Raw genomic sequence first — 18,554 nt, 5'->3', positions numbered from 1 at the left:
GAGAAATCTCTGGGCTTCCTTAGCGTGTGCCAGTTGTAGGGCAGTAATTTATGGAGGATAGGACTACTGGGGCTTCATCAAGTACTCTCTGAGGGACAGGGTAAGACTCTCCACCTGCCTTTGGTAGCAGCTGACTGATCACCCCTTGTGAGTAGTGTAGTTCCAGTCCTTTGTGAGTAGTTTAGTTCCGGCACAACCAGAATTCACTGATAATCCCAATGTCAGCATAAACTCTTTTAAACCGGTTTCAGTATTTTCAGCTGTGACTTCCTACTGCAAGTAGTGGCTTTGATATATTGGGTTGCAGTTTGTAGATTATACCAGATGCTTTATTTTGTGTCTTGGTGGTAATTAAGTTGTTTCTGTGTACCTCTTCATTATATGATTTTGCAGATTATGGCTCTGCAGACATTGATGCAATGCTGGGAACAGGCCAGCTCACACATTAGTTCCAAAGAGCAACATGCAATCATTATTCAATTAATATTTGATCTTTCAAATCAAATATTTAGGGTTGAGTGATTCAAACTGCCACCTAGTACTTCTAGCCTTAAAAATGTGCTCTCATTTTCGTCTTAAAACCAGTACTAAATATTGCTTATCTAACTGAAAAACATTTGTTTACCATTTTATTAAAAGAAATAAAAATCTGTAGGTAATGTAACTCTTAATCTGCTGTGTGTATGTCTGTATCATATAATACCACATATTATGTGATAATTACTTCAGTGCTTGTGGAAGAAGACATAACATTCCTTTTCATCTGGAATTTCTTCTCCTAGGGAATACAGTTTCTGATAGAAAATGACCTCCTGCACAACACTGCAGAAGACATTGCACAGTTCCTTTATAAAGGAGAAGGATTAAATAAAACGGTAATTGGAGATTACCTCGGTGAAAGGTAAAGTAAAAATGTTGGAACTTTGCACTTGAGCTTACAAAGCACTTGTACAGGTTTTGGGTAGTTGCCTTCACAGGCTGCAAGAGAGAGCTGCTTAAGTACTCTGAGATCTTTAAAAGCTACAGGGGGGTTGTAAAACTGCTGCAGTATTGTGGTAGGTTTTCTTCCTGTTAGGTTGTTATTTTTAAATGGGTACATTATGGAATTATATTTAATTAAATATAACTTAGTATTATGAGTAAACCAGAACTTTTGTCTGTAGTGCAGAATTCAATACCATGAGCTTTTGGAATGTCTGAGAGTTGTGTTCCAGCAGTAATGGTAACTTTTAGTGCCGTGTCCAGGGGAGGAGTGATTTACAGTCAGTAATAACTGGACAGTAAAGAAGTTGCTTGTTAAAACAGGTATTTCCTGGGACAGTAGTTGCAAGCAGGCTTTGGTGTTGTCAATTCCCTGCATACACAGGTCCCATTGCTAAGCAGGTGTTTCCAAGGGCAGCTGCACCCTGTCCTTATCAATCCTGGTAAAATAAACATGCACTGTGCATATTTATGCACACTGTTGCAAAACACAGTCAGAATGCAAATGACTTCCATTGCTGTGTAACCCAAGAATTGATTTTAAAAAGGCAGCTGAGAGAGGCAGCAGTGCAGTGGGTTGGAGTGTGTGTATGTATGTGCTGGCACATGTTCCAGTGCCACTTAGGGAGCTCTCAAAGGTGACTCATTTAGGATGTGTTCCTGTGGTGGTGGGTTGTGGCAGGTCTCTTTTGAGACACTCTTCAGTCTGCTTCCAGCAGCAACGCTGTGGTTTTTGCTCAGCAGTTTCCTCTTGGCTTTCATAGGTTTGGTGAAAGTTTTTACTGTAATACAAGTATTTTGAAAATAGATCTTTGTTATGAAGTCTCTATGCAGAATATGTAGACATGTCGACGGTTTTTATACAACAGAATTATGTCTGAGGTCATTCTCTCATGCTTTGCACCCCCTCCCATGGGCCCATCGTAAATTACTTGTGTATTGTAGCTAAATATAGCTGGAGACAAGACCAGGTTAGTCAACAGACTGAAATATTTATATAACGTTCTGCCATAAAGAGATAAATTCTATATTATTGACTGTTATAGTCTTAAAGCACGCAAACAGAAAAAGTGAGTGGTGAAATGGAATAAGATAACAATATACAGCAAAATTATAATAAGTAAGGGATGAATTGCATCCTAAAAAAAGTTTGTGGGCTGTTTGTTTTTTGTTTTTTTTTTTTCCTGTGTGGGTAAGTCTTCGCTTTCCTTTCTAAGGGGCTTCCTGGAGCATTTGTGTTATTTGTCTTGTGTCTTTGGAGGCCTACCCAGCACAAGTACTCCATAAACAAAATAAATAGTTTGCTTAAAGTAAAAACATACCCCTCTTTTATACTCTCTTCTGTTACGCTCTCATGCCACTTAATTGAAAAGCAGTTGCCCAGTTGAATTGTGCATTGCTAATTTGATGAGAATTACTTGGATTTGCTGCCAGAACTGGTGTGTTCTGTAAACAGTGTGGGAACATGCTAATGAACAAACAGTTGGTTTTAAGGTATTGACTCCTGAGTGTTGCAGGTTAGTCTGCCTAGGCAGTTAGTCAGCAAAGCAACAGATAATTCCTGGTGAGTGCACACCTTTCTATTTTTGGGTGGAGGCTGATGCACTACATTCTGTCTTGGTGAGGTATTTAAAGCACACCCTGAGGATTATAAACCTTTATTCTTCCAGCACAAGAACTCTGTGTTGGTGTAGGCAAAGTTCTGTCCATCCACATAGTTTTTTGGTCATTAATGTTTAAATGTTACTTTTGAATTTAAATGCCCTTCCATCAAAGAAAGCATAAATTGGCTCATGGTTTGCATACCAGTATAGGAGATGGGTGAAAGGAAGCCCATTCAAAACCTCTTCTGATTTTAGTTAACTTTGTTGTACCAATTCTTGGGAATAGAGTAAGAATACAGTATGTACTAAGTAGCTCTTTTCAAAAGCTGTTCTTTTTCTTGGATGCAGTCAACAGAAGCATTTTTGTTTCTTATCTCTACATAAATTAAGATACTGCTTTAATATTTTCTGTTCTTGGAGTGGAAAAAAGGACAGTTTGTTCATTGTATGTTTTATGGCTAAAGAAATTAGTCTTGCATTAACCATTGTTTTAAGGATTCATGACAATTTCTGCAAAAGGCTTTTTACTGAATAAAGTTCTCAGGCATCCTCCTCTGCCAAGGCAGGTACAGTAATAATAAATGTGAAGCAAAGAAGGCACGGCTATTTTTATGTCATTTAAATAAGCAGTTCTAAAATAAGTTCAAATGTACCGGCTTTTGCTAGCCTGCCAGCAAAAACTGGCAAAGTACTGCTGTTAAATATGAAGATACCCCTCAAATAAATGTGTAGATTATTTCTGATGGCTTTATTTGATCAGTATGATTGTTTATTTCCTTATTTATTTTCAGAAGCAAATAGAGATAGCTAGCAAGCCTTTAAAGGTCAGAATTGTGATTGTCTATTTCCATTTTTGTCTTTCAGAGATGAATTTAATATTAAAGTTCTTCAGGCTTTTGTTGAACTCCATGAGTTCGCTGATCTCAATCTTGTACAAGCCTTAAGGTGAGTAAATTCTTTCTGATTTTTGACTTGACCTTCCTCTATCAAATTGCATGTTTATATGAGTCACTGTGTTGATTTATTCGTCAGAAAGCTGCTCTACAGCTCAGCACAACTGTACAAATTACTGTGCAAGTGAGCAGAGACAGCTCTGTTTAACCCTTCTGATGTCTTGTGTGTGTCCTGCCTTTGAGGGTGAAAACTCCTGGTTATTTCAGACAAATACAAGCAACTAAAACAGCTCTTACTCCTTGGTGTGCCTGCCTTATGTGGACATTTGAAGACCTGTTTTATATCTTAGCACAGAGATAGGTTAAAAAAGAAACAAACTCTTTATTTAAGTATTTTTCTTCTTTCTTTTATTCCACCTCAACTTGTCCTTCTGGGCAAGGAGGGGGAGAAATCCACTGGCTGTAGTCACTGATTATGTTCAATCACAGAGAGGTAAACTCTGAAACAAGTGATTTCGTTCTGCTTGCCTCAGCTTCCCACTTGTCATGTGACAGAAAGTGTGATATCTTAGTTTATTTTCTTTCCCTTGCTACATGAACAGTTCTCTTGATTTATCTGGGATGCTTGCATACACTGACCTTGTGAGATCCCCTCTCATCTTGAAGAAAATCTGTAACAGATTGATCAAATTAAGTTCACTTAGACAGTTCTGCCTGTATTTTTTTTTTTTTTTTTTTTTTTTTTTTTTGCTGCAAGTGACTCCCTCCTGACACCAGATAAATGGAAATGTCTGTGTGATCTTTGTTTCTGGTGCAGTGCCTTGTGATGCGGAGTCAGAACAGCTTTGCTATGGTTGAGTGATGTGGTGATGATAACTTGAACTGCCTGAGGCTTGGGCCAAAGAAGCCTTTTCTGTGGCTGCTGAAGCTTCTCTGGGAAGCTTCATATTCCTGTCTTTTACCTAATTTGATGTTAGGTTTAACTTTATTCTTCCTTAGCAGCTGCTACTATTAAATGTTTGTATTTTGGTAGCTTACAAAATTCGTGATCTGGGTTGGAACCTTGCATGAGGTGAGTAAAAGACAGAGCTGACAAACTAAAGATGGCCTGTGACACTTGAATATGATGTCCTAAAATGAAAACTGATGATGATAGGAATAAATGGTTTTGTTATATTGGCATCCGGTGTACAGGGAATAGTGAGAACTTGTTTTGCATGGCAGAGCATGTAACTTTGCTGGTTTAAATCCTAGTTTAATTCAGATAATTCTTTTGTTAAGAGATAAAAGAATAAATGATGAATATCATTGGAACATTTTAGTGCCACAGTGTGCCAAAATAAATTTGTGAAGACTTCTGTCCTGTATGCATTCCAGTGTTCCTCTATGTAGAAATAATAAGTTGCAAAAGTGAACTCTGTATTTTAGTTTATGCTGCTAAGCACCAGCAAGATCTGCTGCATATATTACAAAATTACTGAAATGATGACATGAGTTGTTCTTTTTAAGGCTTAGGTCTGATTCTTGTAGGGTGAGCTTACAGTAGACAGGCAGCACCTCTCTAAGCAGCGGGGTTTTCTTCTTATTATTACAATTTTTAAAAGGTTTTGTATGAATTTAAGTAAATATGTCAAGTCCTTCTGTATTCCTTGTTTCTCTCTTCTTACACCAGAAATGTTTTTTATAATGTGTCTTTTTACATTGTGAATAAAGTCTAGCTGACTGTTCATTGCTTTTTGTAGCCAGGAATCCCAGGGAGGATTGAACTCATTTTTTCCCTGCATAGCATTCTCATGGCAAAAATGGGATGCATACAGAAAAATTGTTTACTAGTCTGGAAAAAAGAGAGAGCCTCAGAATATGAACTGCCATATTATCTTGCCTGATAGCATGCAGTGTTGCTGGCTGAGTTACTGGGCTAGCCATCTGTGCATGTTGCTTTATAATAGCTCCTGACTTGTGTGTTGAGAGATTGAGAACATATTTCTAGGACATTCTATATAGACAATGCTGATTTTTTTTCTTTTTTTTTTGTTTGTTTCGGATTATTTGTAATAAATATTTAATATATAAATACTGGAATGAGTCTAACAACTATTCTTCCCTTCTTTAGGCAGTTTCTGTGGAGCTTCAGACTCCCAGGAGAGGCTCAAAAAATTGACCGTATGATGGAAGCTTTTGCTTCACGCTATTGCCTTTGTAACCCAGGAGTCTTCCAGTCTACAGGTCAGTTACAGGAAACCCCAGGACTTCTTAAGTACTTATATGATCCAAATATATATTTATATTTGTGTGTGTGTGTATGTTCTGCTACATCTGATGCAAGGAGATAATGGGCAGTTGGAAGTAGGGATAAAATAATGTGTGAAATGAGAAATATCTAAGAACTGAGAAAATGTGACTGTCTAATCCAGGGGGTACAAGCTTATGGTCAGAATGCATTTTCATTTATAAAACATCACAGAACTGCACAGGATGCCTTGGCATTGCTGTTCTGTTTGGTTATATACACACATGGATTGCTCTTGATCACTTAATTTCAGGAACAGATAGGATGTGAAAAGGTTTGTGTAAAGCGGGTCTGTGACAGCTAGAGAGGAAAATAGCTACTGAAAACAAACTGCTGAAGACACAGGCACAGTTTTCCTCTCTGTAGCAGGTTTTCATCCTGCTTTTTCTTACACAGAATTTTGTACTTGAATTCTGGAAGAATTTACTATAATCATAACTCTGTCAAGAGGTGTAAAATTGCCTTTGTCATCTTCTGATATTACCCAGTAGTGCTAGTTACCTCCTGTATGCCAAGGAATTGAGTCAATGTCATTTTCAGTCTTTTTAAATGTAGTCAAAATATTATTTTGAAGAGATCATTCCTTCTCTTTGGAGAGAGCTTTGGAAGTACTTTGAGTAGGAGGAGGCTGATGGACCAAGTTTATTATAGCATCCACCACTATGATTTAGGCAAAATCTGTGCAGAGAACATTTTGCCCAACACTTCAGCGTTTCGAGTGAAATCTTAATTTAGGGTGATAGCAACGATTTCATAAGAGTTTAAATTTTTTTTGGACTCTCATACAGTTTTTCTTACACTTGGTTTTTATTTGAACTCTTAACTTTTTTTTCTTGGGCTTACTTCAACAGCATAAGGATTTTAGACTTTTTTATACAGTGTTCAGGGTTTTTTGACTGTTTCTTTTTCTTTATCAGTTAGGATGAACTCTATACTAATTTTACAGGTTTGTACACACAACATATGGGAAGATAAACCATTTTTCTAATCTGATTTCAGATACATGTTACGTGCTTTCATTTGCCATCATTATGTTGAATACCAGCCTGCACAACCACAATGTGCGAGATAAACCCACAGTGGAGAGGTTTATCTCCATGAACCGTGGAATTAATGAAGGTGGAGACCTTCCAGAGGAATTGCTAAGGGTAAGTTGGGCTGGGTAAGGCAAAACCTGCTTCGTGTTTTTAATAGCAGACTTGAAAGTGTGTACAACAATTCTCATGGAAATTTGTAAAGGAAGGCAAAAGAACAAAGCATGTGTAACCATTTGAGTAGTTGAAAGAAGCATTTTTTGTTACTCAATTATTTGAGCTAGTTTTCCCTATATACAACCTTTTGTTGAGAACAGGCTGTTTCAGAGAAGGTGCTCTATGTATCTCTCTGTAGTTTGCTTATGGGAAAATTCTTGTAGAATTGGCTTCTTGTGAAAAAAAGTAGTATTTCTATCAGAAAAAAAATTGGAAAAATTGTTTTCTTCTTTATTGCCTTTCACTTTTCCTTCGCATCTTGTGGAGCTCCCTCCTTAAGAAATCAGTAAAAATAACTGCTGTAAGACAGTGTTATGGGCTACACTATTTTCTGAAAACCCAGATTCATTGGCAAAACTTGTATGAAATGAAACTGATCTTGAAATCTTTGAAATACTAAACGCTGAAGTTAAAAGAAAATTGTCATTGCTAGGAGTGTATAAGAAATTTGTACTGAAGAGAGACTTCCTTATAGATGAAGAAGTTTGATTTCAAACTTGATCAAAGTAGTACATGAAGATTGACAGGGGGTGGTCCAGAATTTAATGGACAGTATTTCCTGTGCTCTTTACACTAATAGTCTGAGAAGCAGTGAGATATCCTGGTTGCATTTTCTGTTAAGACATTTATTAATGAGGTCTTTCTCCTTTTTTTTTTTCATTTTTCTAGAATTTATATGAAAGTATTAAGAATGAGCCATTTAAAATTCCAGAGGATGATGGAAATGATCTAACGCATACATTTTTTAATCCAGATAGAGAAGGTTGGCTGCTGAAATTAGGTTAGTCACAAGGGCAGTTCTGCTGCTGTTTGTTTGTTCATTGTTAGCATGTTTGCTGCTCCATGTCTTCCTGCTTTCTTGTCAAGGTAACAGGTTTAACTTTGTATTTTAAAATGTATGAACCAAAATAAGTAGCTGCTTTACGTCTGAAGGCTGTTGCTTCTTATTTTGCATACCCAAATTAGCAATCTCGTTTCAAACTTCAGAGTTTTATTTCTGAGATCTGAGAAATAAAAACTCGTCGACAAAAAGGAAACACCACATGGTATTTACCACATGCTGTGACTGATAAATAACAACTAAGTCTCCACAAGGTCATTTCAGAAAACTGTGTGTGATGTTTCAACACAGTTTTCTGTGTACAAAAAAAAAAAAGGATTTCTCTTCAAACAGTTATTTTTGTATGTCTTTATTTTGCCATATTATTTGTGAGTTTCTCTTGGTTTGGTTTTGGCTATGATTTTTTAATGAGTGGTTTAAATGTGCCTTCTTGTTTTCCTTATGGCCTATGACCTATCACCTTTCTGTTCTGTGACTGGCTGTCTCTGCTTATTCTGCATTAGGAGGTACGTATCTGATTGCTTTCCAGTCCCCTCTTCTTCAGTTGCTCATTCTTTTGTTTTCTTCTTCCTTCCTCCTGGATTTTTCTTTTTTTTCTTTTGTTTTTTTTTTTTTTTTAAATCGTTGTAGCATTTTGCTTTTTCACTCAGTGTCACTAACAGTGTCATCAGTGGTGCTCTGAGGGACTGGCATGTCAGTGTCTGGCTCACATGCAAGTGTGTTCTGCAAAAGAAGAAAGCGTTTACATGCGAAGCAGAAAAATAAAGTTGACTTCAGCACACTTTTCTCATTCATGGAAGAACATAACAAGGAAAGAATAATCTCTACTGAGACTAAGCAACATATATTACTCTCTCATGAAGTTTCAGAGGTTTTTTTGTTCCTTGTTAGTCAATGATAATAGATTATTGAAAGATTGTTTACATGTAAACTACATATTTGTAAAAGCTGTTATTTTTCCTTTTTAAAAGCTTGTTTTCATTTTTAAATAATATGTTTAGCAGGGTCTTAAATGAGCTTCAAACTTAGGGTTGCAGAAACCTCAGGTAGTTCAGTCTCCTGGCACTACCAGATGCCTTACAGACTCTTGTAAAGTTGATGGGATTCAGTTTTTTGTTTGGCCTTAGAGAATTATGTACCTATATAAAGGAGACTGACTTTTTTTTAAAGAGTTGTTTTTCAAAACAATAATTTTTTTAAGAATTTAAACACCAGCACACACTTCACTAGAACCAGTTGTTGGCCACTTTGATGGGTTAAAGTGGAAGGAGCTTTGCACTGGGAGAATGGTGACTAAAGTGTGGAAAGGGGATATGTGCTGGGATGCACATAGGGAGGAGGGTGAAAGTAGAGCCTGGATAGAGCCATGAGCCCACTCTGCTGATTGCACCTGGAACTCAGTGGTCATGCTTGTGCTGGAAGGAAATGGATGTGAAAAGGAAGCATTTGGAATTCATTTCTGTGCTCCCCAGTGTCAAATTCTGACCTCTCTGCTACAGATGCTGTGGAGCTCCTTTTCTAACTACAAAGAAGCAAAGCTCTTGCTTTTTGACCTGTTTTGGCTCAGCTGGCACAATTTCAGATGTGACTTTGCAGCTTTTCTCCATTTGATAGTATGAGATGATGGTTAACAGAAAAGCCTTTCAGACTGGTGTAAGTGGAATGTGCCTCTTGGAGAAGAGGTTGAGTGTGAGGCCATCCTGTGCCTGTTGCTGTTGCCAGTGCTCCTTCATGGACTTGGACGCATAATGAGAGTACAGGCAAGTGTGAGTGTCTGTAGAGGAGTGACAACATCCTCTGTGGAAGAAACTGCCCATAAAAGAGATCAAACAAAAAATAGAGGAACAAAGAAATTGAGGAAGCGATGACTGAAAGTAAGTGAGAGCTGCCAGGAACTTCCACACAGTCTGTGTCTGGCTGTGGTGCAAAGTCAATAAACCACAGATCAGGACTGAAAACTGCCTGAGTCTTCAGTGTGTAGGATGCAGATGAGGCACAATGCACAGAAACCCAGTAGTAAAAGGGTGTGTGAAGCAGAAGGGTGTTACACGTAACACTCCCACAATATGAGAGTTATTTGAATAAAGAAATGAAACGTGTCCAGAAGCCTCTGGTGAATCAGCCTGGGAATGCCTGGAGCTGTGCTTCCGTGAAAGACTGCATTTTTCCACAGACACAGACTGGTACAGACTAATATACTGCTGGTTTAGATGCAATGACCAGAAATAAACCTGGCAGTCTTTTTTCCTGTTTTTTTTTTTCTTTTCCTTCTTTTTATTTCTTTCCTCTCCTTTGAGTCTCCTATTTGCTAGGAGTATTTAACTGTATGTTTAGAGTGCTGTCTCAATCCACATCGTTTGCATTTTTACAGTACTTTCTCTTGGGAAGCACTTGTTGTGAAGTGGGTAGGGTTTCCTTCAGTTCTAGAAGGTTCTGATATTAAAAATTTGTGTATTGTTGAAATGCTAAGGAGACAAACTCCTGTATGAGGGTTTAAGTGCTCAGTTGTGATAAAACATAAAAGTTGTAATACAAAGATTTATATAAAACTATAAACATGACTAAGACTACTTGCAGACTCTTGAGTATATCAAGACAGTATTCTGTATCTGGTGTTTCTTATAGTCAACTCTTCCCATTTATGTAGTTGTGCCCCTTTGTTAGTATTCCATCCCTCACTATACTGATTTTTCTCTGGGCAGAAGATGGATGTCTTGAAAGTTTCATACATTGTAAAATTTATCTGTCAAAAAAAACCAGTCTGGGTTTTAGAAGGCTACGAAGGTGCAGAAGGCTTTTGGAGAGTTTGCTGCTCTGAGCTGTTTAGAAGTTACTGTGTTAAACCCAAGTGCTAAACCTGGCAGCCAGACAGCAATTCTGGTTTTATCTATCTAGACATAGCCCGTGCCTTAAAATAGACATCTTTATCTTGGTAGGCCTGAATTATCATTCAGTTCTGCATCATTTGAAGCATGGTGTATTGAAAATGAATACAGCAAGTTAAAAACTGAAAGGTGCTGAGTGCTAGTAAGTCCTCCTTGGAGCAGCTTGACACGTTATGAGCCTTCAGGTTTTTCTGCATAATGAGCAGTGTTGATACCACGAAATTTTCTGCCATACACTCTAAGGTATTTTGAAATTGTTGCCTATGCTCTCTTTGAGAACGCCCAAGTTAGAACTGTTTTGCCAGGAAGGTGTTTCCTTGCCTTAAACAGCTTCTCTTGGCAAATTGCTTGGTTTGTGTAATATTTTCTTCCAGTTACAGGGAAACTATGACATTACTCCCCCAAGCTGGAGAGGAAATGATTCTAGGCAGACACAGGAGTGTGTTAATTTTTCTGCCAGTCAGGCGGTTACGGAGTGCTTTGGAGATGGTCCAAAAGCTTCACATCCGGGCTTGTCCTGCCAGCGGTGCTCATTCCAGCACATCTGTCCTTGGGAGGATGTTGTTCCTCTTCCCTAATCTGGGGTGGAAGAACAGTGCTGGTTCATCAGGAAATCGATGCCTTCCGGTACCTGCTTGGCTCCTGTGGGGACTGAGGCTCTTCCAGGTTGAGGCAATCAGTGTTGTGGTCAAGGGAAAATGTTTTTTAATAGAAAGCCAAACCTTGATCCAACCAACTGTGTAGTTGTTGAGTGTCTTCTGTCTAGTGCTATCTAAATCAACTCAGGTGAAAAAAAACATTCTTAATATGTGCATCTGTCTCATTCAGCTCTAAAACTTTTATATAAATGAGCTGAAGATTTGACTGGAACTTTCTAACTTTAGATTCTTTGCTGCCTTTAGCCTTAAGGCTTTATTTTGGAAATTTATGTTTCCTTAATCATTGCCAGTTGTTTTTTCCTTATTGTAGATGGTTTGTTTTACCTTGCTACCTAGTTTGTACTTCGCCCAGACTTAAAAAAAAAATTAATCCTATGTTAAGTTGCAAAGGTGAAGAGGGTTTCTGTTCCTGTTTCTGTATGTTTTACCTTGTAGCCTTTTCTTGTTATTTACTTACATTTCCACCTACTGTGGAAGATACTGTGCTTCTAGATTTCATTATTTGAGATGTCTGTGTATTTTTGTAATCAGCTTGATCTTTCAGAAGTATGTCACTTATCTCTCCCTTTCTGTAAATGTTTATGAATTCATACTCTGGTTTTCTTTATCCTCTTCTGCTAACTTAATTCCTTCCAGTCTTAATCTTTAAAAGGCTGGGAGCTGGAATAAAAGATCAAGTATGGTGCTAAACCCTCTGTTTTTTGTTTTGTGAGCCTACAGCAATCTCAGCTGAGGACAAGAATGTTCTGTTACCACGTTTTTACCTATTAATCTCATCTGCAGTTTACAGGTCTCAGTGCCTTGTCAGCCAACTGCTTGGGCTGCAGCCCATTGTAAAGGCTTATTAAACACGTGTGCTGTGGTGACCCTTGCAAAATTGATTAGTACAGTTTAGATTTTGAGCTTTATTAGAGTTTCTGTGCTGTTGACAGCTGAAACTTAGTAATGGAATGGGGAGACAGAGACTTATGTATGAGAGGCATTCCTTATCCTGCCAAAAAAATCCTGCTTAACTGCTTTATTGTTTTGTTGTTTTTTTCTTTTTTTCTTCTTTCTTTTTTTTTTCCCCCTTTGTAGGAGTAACTGATAGCTTGGTGGAGCAGGGACTTAGGGTCTATTTCTGTGACTCCCATGAGTGCTGTAACCTAGTGAGCTACTGGCTGTTGAAGGGAGCAGTAAGAGGGATGTTGTTGGAAATGCTTAATCTTCCTTGTGGCTTCCCTGGAGCTGGGAGATGTTTCATGACAAAAGCTTCCTCAAAACTGCAGCATGTGTACAAAAGGTTTCAGGTTTGAGAAATCTGCCTTTTCCAGAAAGTGGATCTTGTCAGGAAAACGTTCAGCAAACTCAACTGCTGTTCACTGCTTGGCAATTCATACTGTTCTGGGAGTGTGTGTTTTAGGTCTGTTGTTTCTTTCTTAAATTATAAACAGGTCTTCTTTTAAATATGTGGTTATTACTGATTTTTTTTATTGTGATTTGGACATGATATCACAGTTAATGAGAAACACCTTTGTTCACTTTAATCTTCTCTGTGATAGTAACCTCTTTCCCTGTTCAATTCGCTATCTCTCATCGTGAATTATTCTCCTACTAGAATTGGGCAAGCCATGACCTCTGATAGCTGATGTTGCCTGAGCCTGAAAAACTTGGGTGGTTTAGGGCCATAAGAATGTTAAGTGGTGTTAATCTGCTAACCTTGGAGAGCAGAACGTGACTTCAAGCCCTGGCAGTTGATCCTGGGTTATGTGAAAAGAAGTCACGTTGTGGCGATGGCAGGGAGTGCCCTGGCAGTCACCCTGACTCACTGGCTGCTTTTCCATTGGTCTGGAAGTGAGTCAAGCTTGAGTTCATCATTCCAAGTCCAGATACTTCCTGATACTTGAGCCAGCTCTTGGTCAAGGTGATGGGGAATTTTTCTAGTGACTTACGTGCCAGTTTGAACATCTCTGCAATGCTTTATTTAAGGATCTGTCACAGTGGTTGTACTAAAATGCCACCAGTTCTTCCCTCACTGTCTCCAGTTCACTCAGCCATTCATTGTGTCACGGCTTCTGCATCTGCACTATTTTGCCTTTGCTTATTTCACCACACCTGCTTGCAGATTAAGTTTTTCTTAAGATATGAGTGCATCTGGTGGAAACAAAGTTTATTGTGTACATTGAATGTTGCCGTGTGTTAGCACTGGGTTATTGTGGAGGTTGTGAAACCCTGCAAAAGGAAAGGTGCAACATGCAACATACTTGGTCTACAATGCAAACATGCAATAGATTGATATCAAGAAATGTCATTATATCCCTAGAATTGTTCTTTAATTTAATATGATTTGGATTTCACTATTAAACAAAAACCCAGCTGTCTTAAGCAGAACAAAAGATGAAAAAAATATGCTTATGTCTTAAATTTGATTGTATGACTTGGATTAAACTGGGTGTCTTGTGTGTATTGATGGTGCTCTTCCATGCACAGGTGTTCAATAGCAAGATCAACTCTTTTGAAATGTTGGCTGAATGAAATTAAATCACTGCTGAATGGATGATGCACAGGTGGTGACATAATCCTGAAGTCAGATAACTATGGTGGATCTAAACCTTTGAACTAATAACATATGCATGCTCTATCTACAATTGTCTTTCTTGGAAATGAGTTTAAAAATAATGTAATGTGGGAAGCCAGGTGTGTTCTGAAGCAGCCAATGGCAGAAAAACAACTGAAAGGGCCAGAACAATACTGGTTTTTTTTAAAAAGGAACTGTTCCCTACAGGGTGACATTAGCAGACAAGTCAGTGGTTGCTGTTGTCTAAACAGTTAATGAAGGAAATATGGGCATTTTTGGAGCAGTAGCTATTTCTTCTGTCAAGTGTACTCGATATATTAACCCATGAAGAGAAGATTTTTCTAAAAACATTGAAAAGTGACACATCAGTAAATATAGTATGTTTTGACATAGAATTTACTCCTCATTGATGACACATATTTGCTCTTCTGCTTATGAGTACCTTACACACTTATTGTTAAACCTGGGAGTAAAGACAGGTTCTTAATCACATGTTTGCTCATGGGTGGAGTGACAGGAAGGTGATAAAATGCCCTTAATTTTATTGATGAGACCCTTGCCTTGCCCAGGACAAGCTGTTGAGGGGGTTGCTCCTGTTGCAGGGACACAGTTCCCAGTTCTGCAGCCGGGGCTGGTGTGAGTGGCTGTGGGTGTCAGAGCAGTTTGGGGCTGGCCTCACTCACACCCTGGCAGCACAGGCTGTGTCCAGCTCTGTGCTGAACTGGTATTTTTGGTGCAGTGAACACATATGAGGGCCTGGACAGAGGGAGCAGGTCTGGCCACTCACTGTTGCCTACAGCTCTCATGGCTGATGGCACCTCCATAGCTGATGCTGCCTCAGGACAAGTTGTGGTAACATGTTCCTTCAGCCTTACTCATCTGTGCCTGATCCATTTACCATTAAGCAATTAAACCATACTTTGAAGAATAAGCCAAACTTAATTGTTTCCTTGCCTGTCGTTGAAACCCTGAAAGCAGCACATGTTTAATTCTGGAATACCTTTTGTTTGTAGGGGGAAGAGTAAAAACATGGAAACGGAGATGGTTTATTCTGACTGATAATTGCCTGTATTACTTTGAATACACAACAGTGAGTATATATCTTGGTGAATTTTCTTTGTAATCAAGATTAATAAGTAGCTAATAATGTGATATTTTCCTAACTTTTTAGGACAAAGAACCTAGAGGAATTATTCCTTTAGAAAATCTTAGCATAAGAGAAGTCGAAGACCCTAGAAAACCAGTAAGACAGTTTCATATTTTTTTTTTAAATGAAGATGACTAAACCATATGGAACTCAATTGTACTGTTAAATGAATTTTTTTGTCAGTTTTGTTCTGTTCTTTTAAACTTAGTACTTCATTTCTGCCCTCCAGAACTGCTTTGAGCTCTACAACCCCAGTCATAAAGGTCAAGTAATTAAAGCATGTAAAACTGAAGCTGATGGTAGAGTGGTGGAAGGCAACCATGTAGTGTACAGAATATCTGCTCCTACCCCAGAAGAAAAGGAAGAGTGGATTAAATCTATCAAGTGAGTTTGAAGTCTTAAATATCTTTCCAAAATGAAGTGTAAGCTCTTTTCAGAGTATGATACTAGAGAATTTGTAGTAACTTGTTTGAAGAACCCTGATGTGGAAATGTCCTTGAGGACTAGCAATGAGTTCTGTGGGGTTGATGGATCAAGATACAAGTCTGTTACTGAGTGGGCTTAAGGAAATAGTGCTGCTAACTCAAATGAGGAGAATATGGATTTATTTTTCTATGCATATGTAGAACCTTGTCAGAATTGTCTTTAAACCTAACTCTATTGGATTCTTAGTTCCCCCAATAACTAACTTTAGTAACATGTATCTTAAACATGTTCACAAGCAGCTTTGAACTTCTACAGCTTGACTTTATGTTGGAAGGTTTCTAAGCACACCCACACTTAAAGAAATAAATAATAGTCAGGGTGTGAATGTGTGAACTCTGAACAATTCACAGTGGAATAGCACCTTGTGCTGAAGAAATATCTGTGGTGCTTAGAAGTCAGCCATCCATCTTAAGAGCGTGGAGTCATCCACAAGGAAGAGAGAACAAAAGTTTCGTTTTCAAAACCAGGTATTTGTTAACCAAACCAATGATTCCTTTTTTCTCTTCCAGAGCAAGTATCAGCAGGGATCCCTTTTATGATATGCTGGCAACAAGGAAAAGAAGAATTGCAAATAAGAAATAGAACGTGATCAGCAACTTGTAGACCTGCATCAACCTATAACTGAGCATACTGTGGAGTGATAAATTGGACAAACTAAATGGCGACAACTGTAAATTTTATATATATATACATATATATATATACATTTTACTATGGCATAAAAACTTGGCAAAACTTTTCAGGGTAAACAGTTATTGTGATATCATTTGAAGTAAGCTTCAAATCCCAGAGAATTATTATATTGGAACTTAATTCAACTGAACACATGGAAGCCTTGTTTTCAGTTACATTAGTGACAACTCCAATTTACTTGGGTTGGGAGGAGGGAAGGAGTTCAGGTCTAACACTAAAATGTCCTCTACCTGCTACCTGAACACATTTCCCATAAAAGAAGGAGTGATTATAAGACTTTGAGTTCTCACTAAAGTGCAACACCAACAGTGGAGCACAGCATGATCTGGCACTGCATTTTCCTGTAAGCAGAAACCTCACAATCCCAATGTCAGTTTTCAGGTGTGTGTGTTTCACAGTAACAGCTGAGTGCAACTTTCATTCGGGATTCCTCTCCTACCTTTATGGAAATAGAAACACAGTGACTGGCAGCTCAGTAGGTACCTTGTGGTGCTAAAGGGTTTGTCAGTGTGCACTGAAATGCAGGCAGGGCCCAGCAGCAGAGGTCTGAGACTGTGGCCATGACATGAAGTACCAGATGTCTGGTGTTTGCCAGTTGGCTAAAACTTAATTCCTGTCTGCTTATACACTCACAACAAACACTAAGGTTTAATGACTGATTTAATCTGCTTTTTATATAGTAATGTCCTTCTTACGTTTGAGATGCTGTAGTTTGATTAACACTAAGTTACTGCTAAAGGAGAGAGATGACAGGGCTTGGGTGATTTTAAACCTTGCATGTGAAAACACCCCCAAATAATTTCACAGGCATTCAATGTTTTTAAAGGGAAAAGCCAAGAAGGTGAACTATCTCTGTAAGATGCAGCCCTAGAGAGTTGAGCAAGCAGGATTCATTCCTTTGCTTGATAACAAACCTTGGGCATAAAGAGTTCATGCAAGTTCACACAAGTTCATTGTTTTTATTGCATTCTTAAAGGCAGTTTTCAGATTTGTGTTGAAGCAGTTGAAATTGAAAAAAATAGACATTTTAATAGAAAGTAAATTATTGGATACCTGGTGCAGCTAGACTTGCCCACAGGCGTGTCTGTTTTTGAAACCTGTGAAGATCTTTCTGTGGTCCTAAAGATAGGTCTTTCAGGAACACAACTGCTGCAGCACATGTTACTCCAGTGCTTTTCTGTTGATAGCACACACATAGTGTCTTAAGGTAAAATCCCTAATTCCACAGTGGGGGCAAAAAGTGTGAGGTTTTGGCTCTACTGCTTCTGTTACTACTCAGTTTTTCCCAAACTTGTTGAACCTGAGCCTTGCCTCCTGTGCCAGTCAATGTGTTGGACACCCAAAATGTTGAAGCAGCTTTGCTTGTTGGTTACAGGAGCACCTCTGGGTCTGTTGCAGGGAGGTGTGCTGCACTTGCAAACCCACAGACTTACCAAGCTGATCTGTTTGAAATCTCCTTTGAACTGTAGCAGAGAGTCTGTTTCATTTTTCTGTCTTACTGATTTGCCTTGTTTTGCATGGGGTGTCAGCCTTGTGAGTGTTTTGCTTTATTGCATGTTTGCAAAAGAGGCTGAGAGGAAAAGAACAAAGTAAGCTTTCCTACATTTTAGATTTTCCCCAGGGTGTGTGGAATTTCTTGGGTGAATGTTGAAATCTTAGTGCTTCCAAAGGAGTAAAACTCAGCCAGAGGAGGTAGAATCCTTGAATAACTGTCAGTGTGGGGATATCTTTTCATAATGGAACACATTCAGACTCTTTATAGAAATTAATTGTGTGTCCTGTGTTTGCAAAGCAGCACAATGATGGAGCTGTTGCCAGCGCTTATTTTGAGTCTTCTGTTCTGCAGTGACATCTTGTTTTCAAGCCCTGCCTACATCAGTCTTAGCTTTGGACAAGTAGATTTGTAATGCAAATAGTGACAAGCCAAATCAGTGGTACTAGTGAACATAAAGGTGAAAGGCAGCAAATACAGTATTTCTGGAGAAATGTGAGATTACAAAAGCATTAATAAGCCATGAAGCACTTTTGTATCAATTCCTTTTGAAATACCACCTTTGAGGAACTCTATTTATTTTACCAGGTGAGGATGTCTGCCTGTAAGCATGAAGGAAAGGCCTTGACAGTTAATTTGCTGTATTTAGTTTGAAGTTCTTATATCAAGCAGAAATTATTATTTAGAGTAACATGTAACTAAGGATATTATAGCAGGAAATATATTATTCCTTAGCATTGAAATGCAACAACTTAAACAGCTACTTGTGGTGCTCA

At 38.4% G+C, this 18,554-nt stretch overlaps 1 protein-coding gene across 2 annotated transcripts in view; it reads left to right on the top strand.

The window, feature by feature from the left end:
* The window catches only part of CYTH3 (cytohesin 3), a 47,038-nt gene extending 29,125 nt beyond the window's left edge, over positions 1-17,913 (top strand). Inside the window, exons 5-14 of one of the 2 annotated variants that reach the window (XM_062503448.1) lie at positions 783-901; positions 3,450-3,530; positions 5,592-5,704; positions 6,768-6,916; positions 7,688-7,799; positions 8,363-8,365; positions 14,974-15,050; positions 15,132-15,203; positions 15,337-15,491; positions 16,103-17,913. In XM_062503448.1, coding sequence (XP_062359432.1) covers positions 783-901; positions 3,450-3,530; positions 5,592-5,704; positions 6,768-6,916; positions 7,688-7,799; positions 8,363-8,365; positions 14,974-15,050; positions 15,132-15,203; positions 15,337-15,491; positions 16,103-16,175 — 954 coding nt within the window. In that variant the 3' untranslated portion in view covers positions 16,176-17,913. The remainder of the gene's footprint in view (positions 1-782; positions 902-3,449; positions 3,531-5,591; positions 5,705-6,767; positions 6,917-7,687; positions 7,800-8,362; positions 8,366-14,973; positions 15,051-15,131; positions 15,204-15,336; positions 15,492-16,102) is intronic. The other variant, XM_062503447.1, reaches the window with a different exon arrangement.
* Positions 17,914-18,554: the final 641 nt, after the last annotated feature.

This window comes from Cinclus cinclus, chromosome 16 (genome assembly GCF_963662255.1).
Source record: "Cinclus cinclus chromosome 16, bCinCin1.1, whole genome shotgun sequence".
Taxonomy (NCBI): domain Eukaryota; kingdom Metazoa; phylum Chordata; class Aves; order Passeriformes; family Cinclidae; genus Cinclus; species Cinclus cinclus.
The sequence above is the reverse complement of the archived record's forward strand: the minus strand, read 5'-3'. Positions and strand labels throughout refer to the sequence as shown.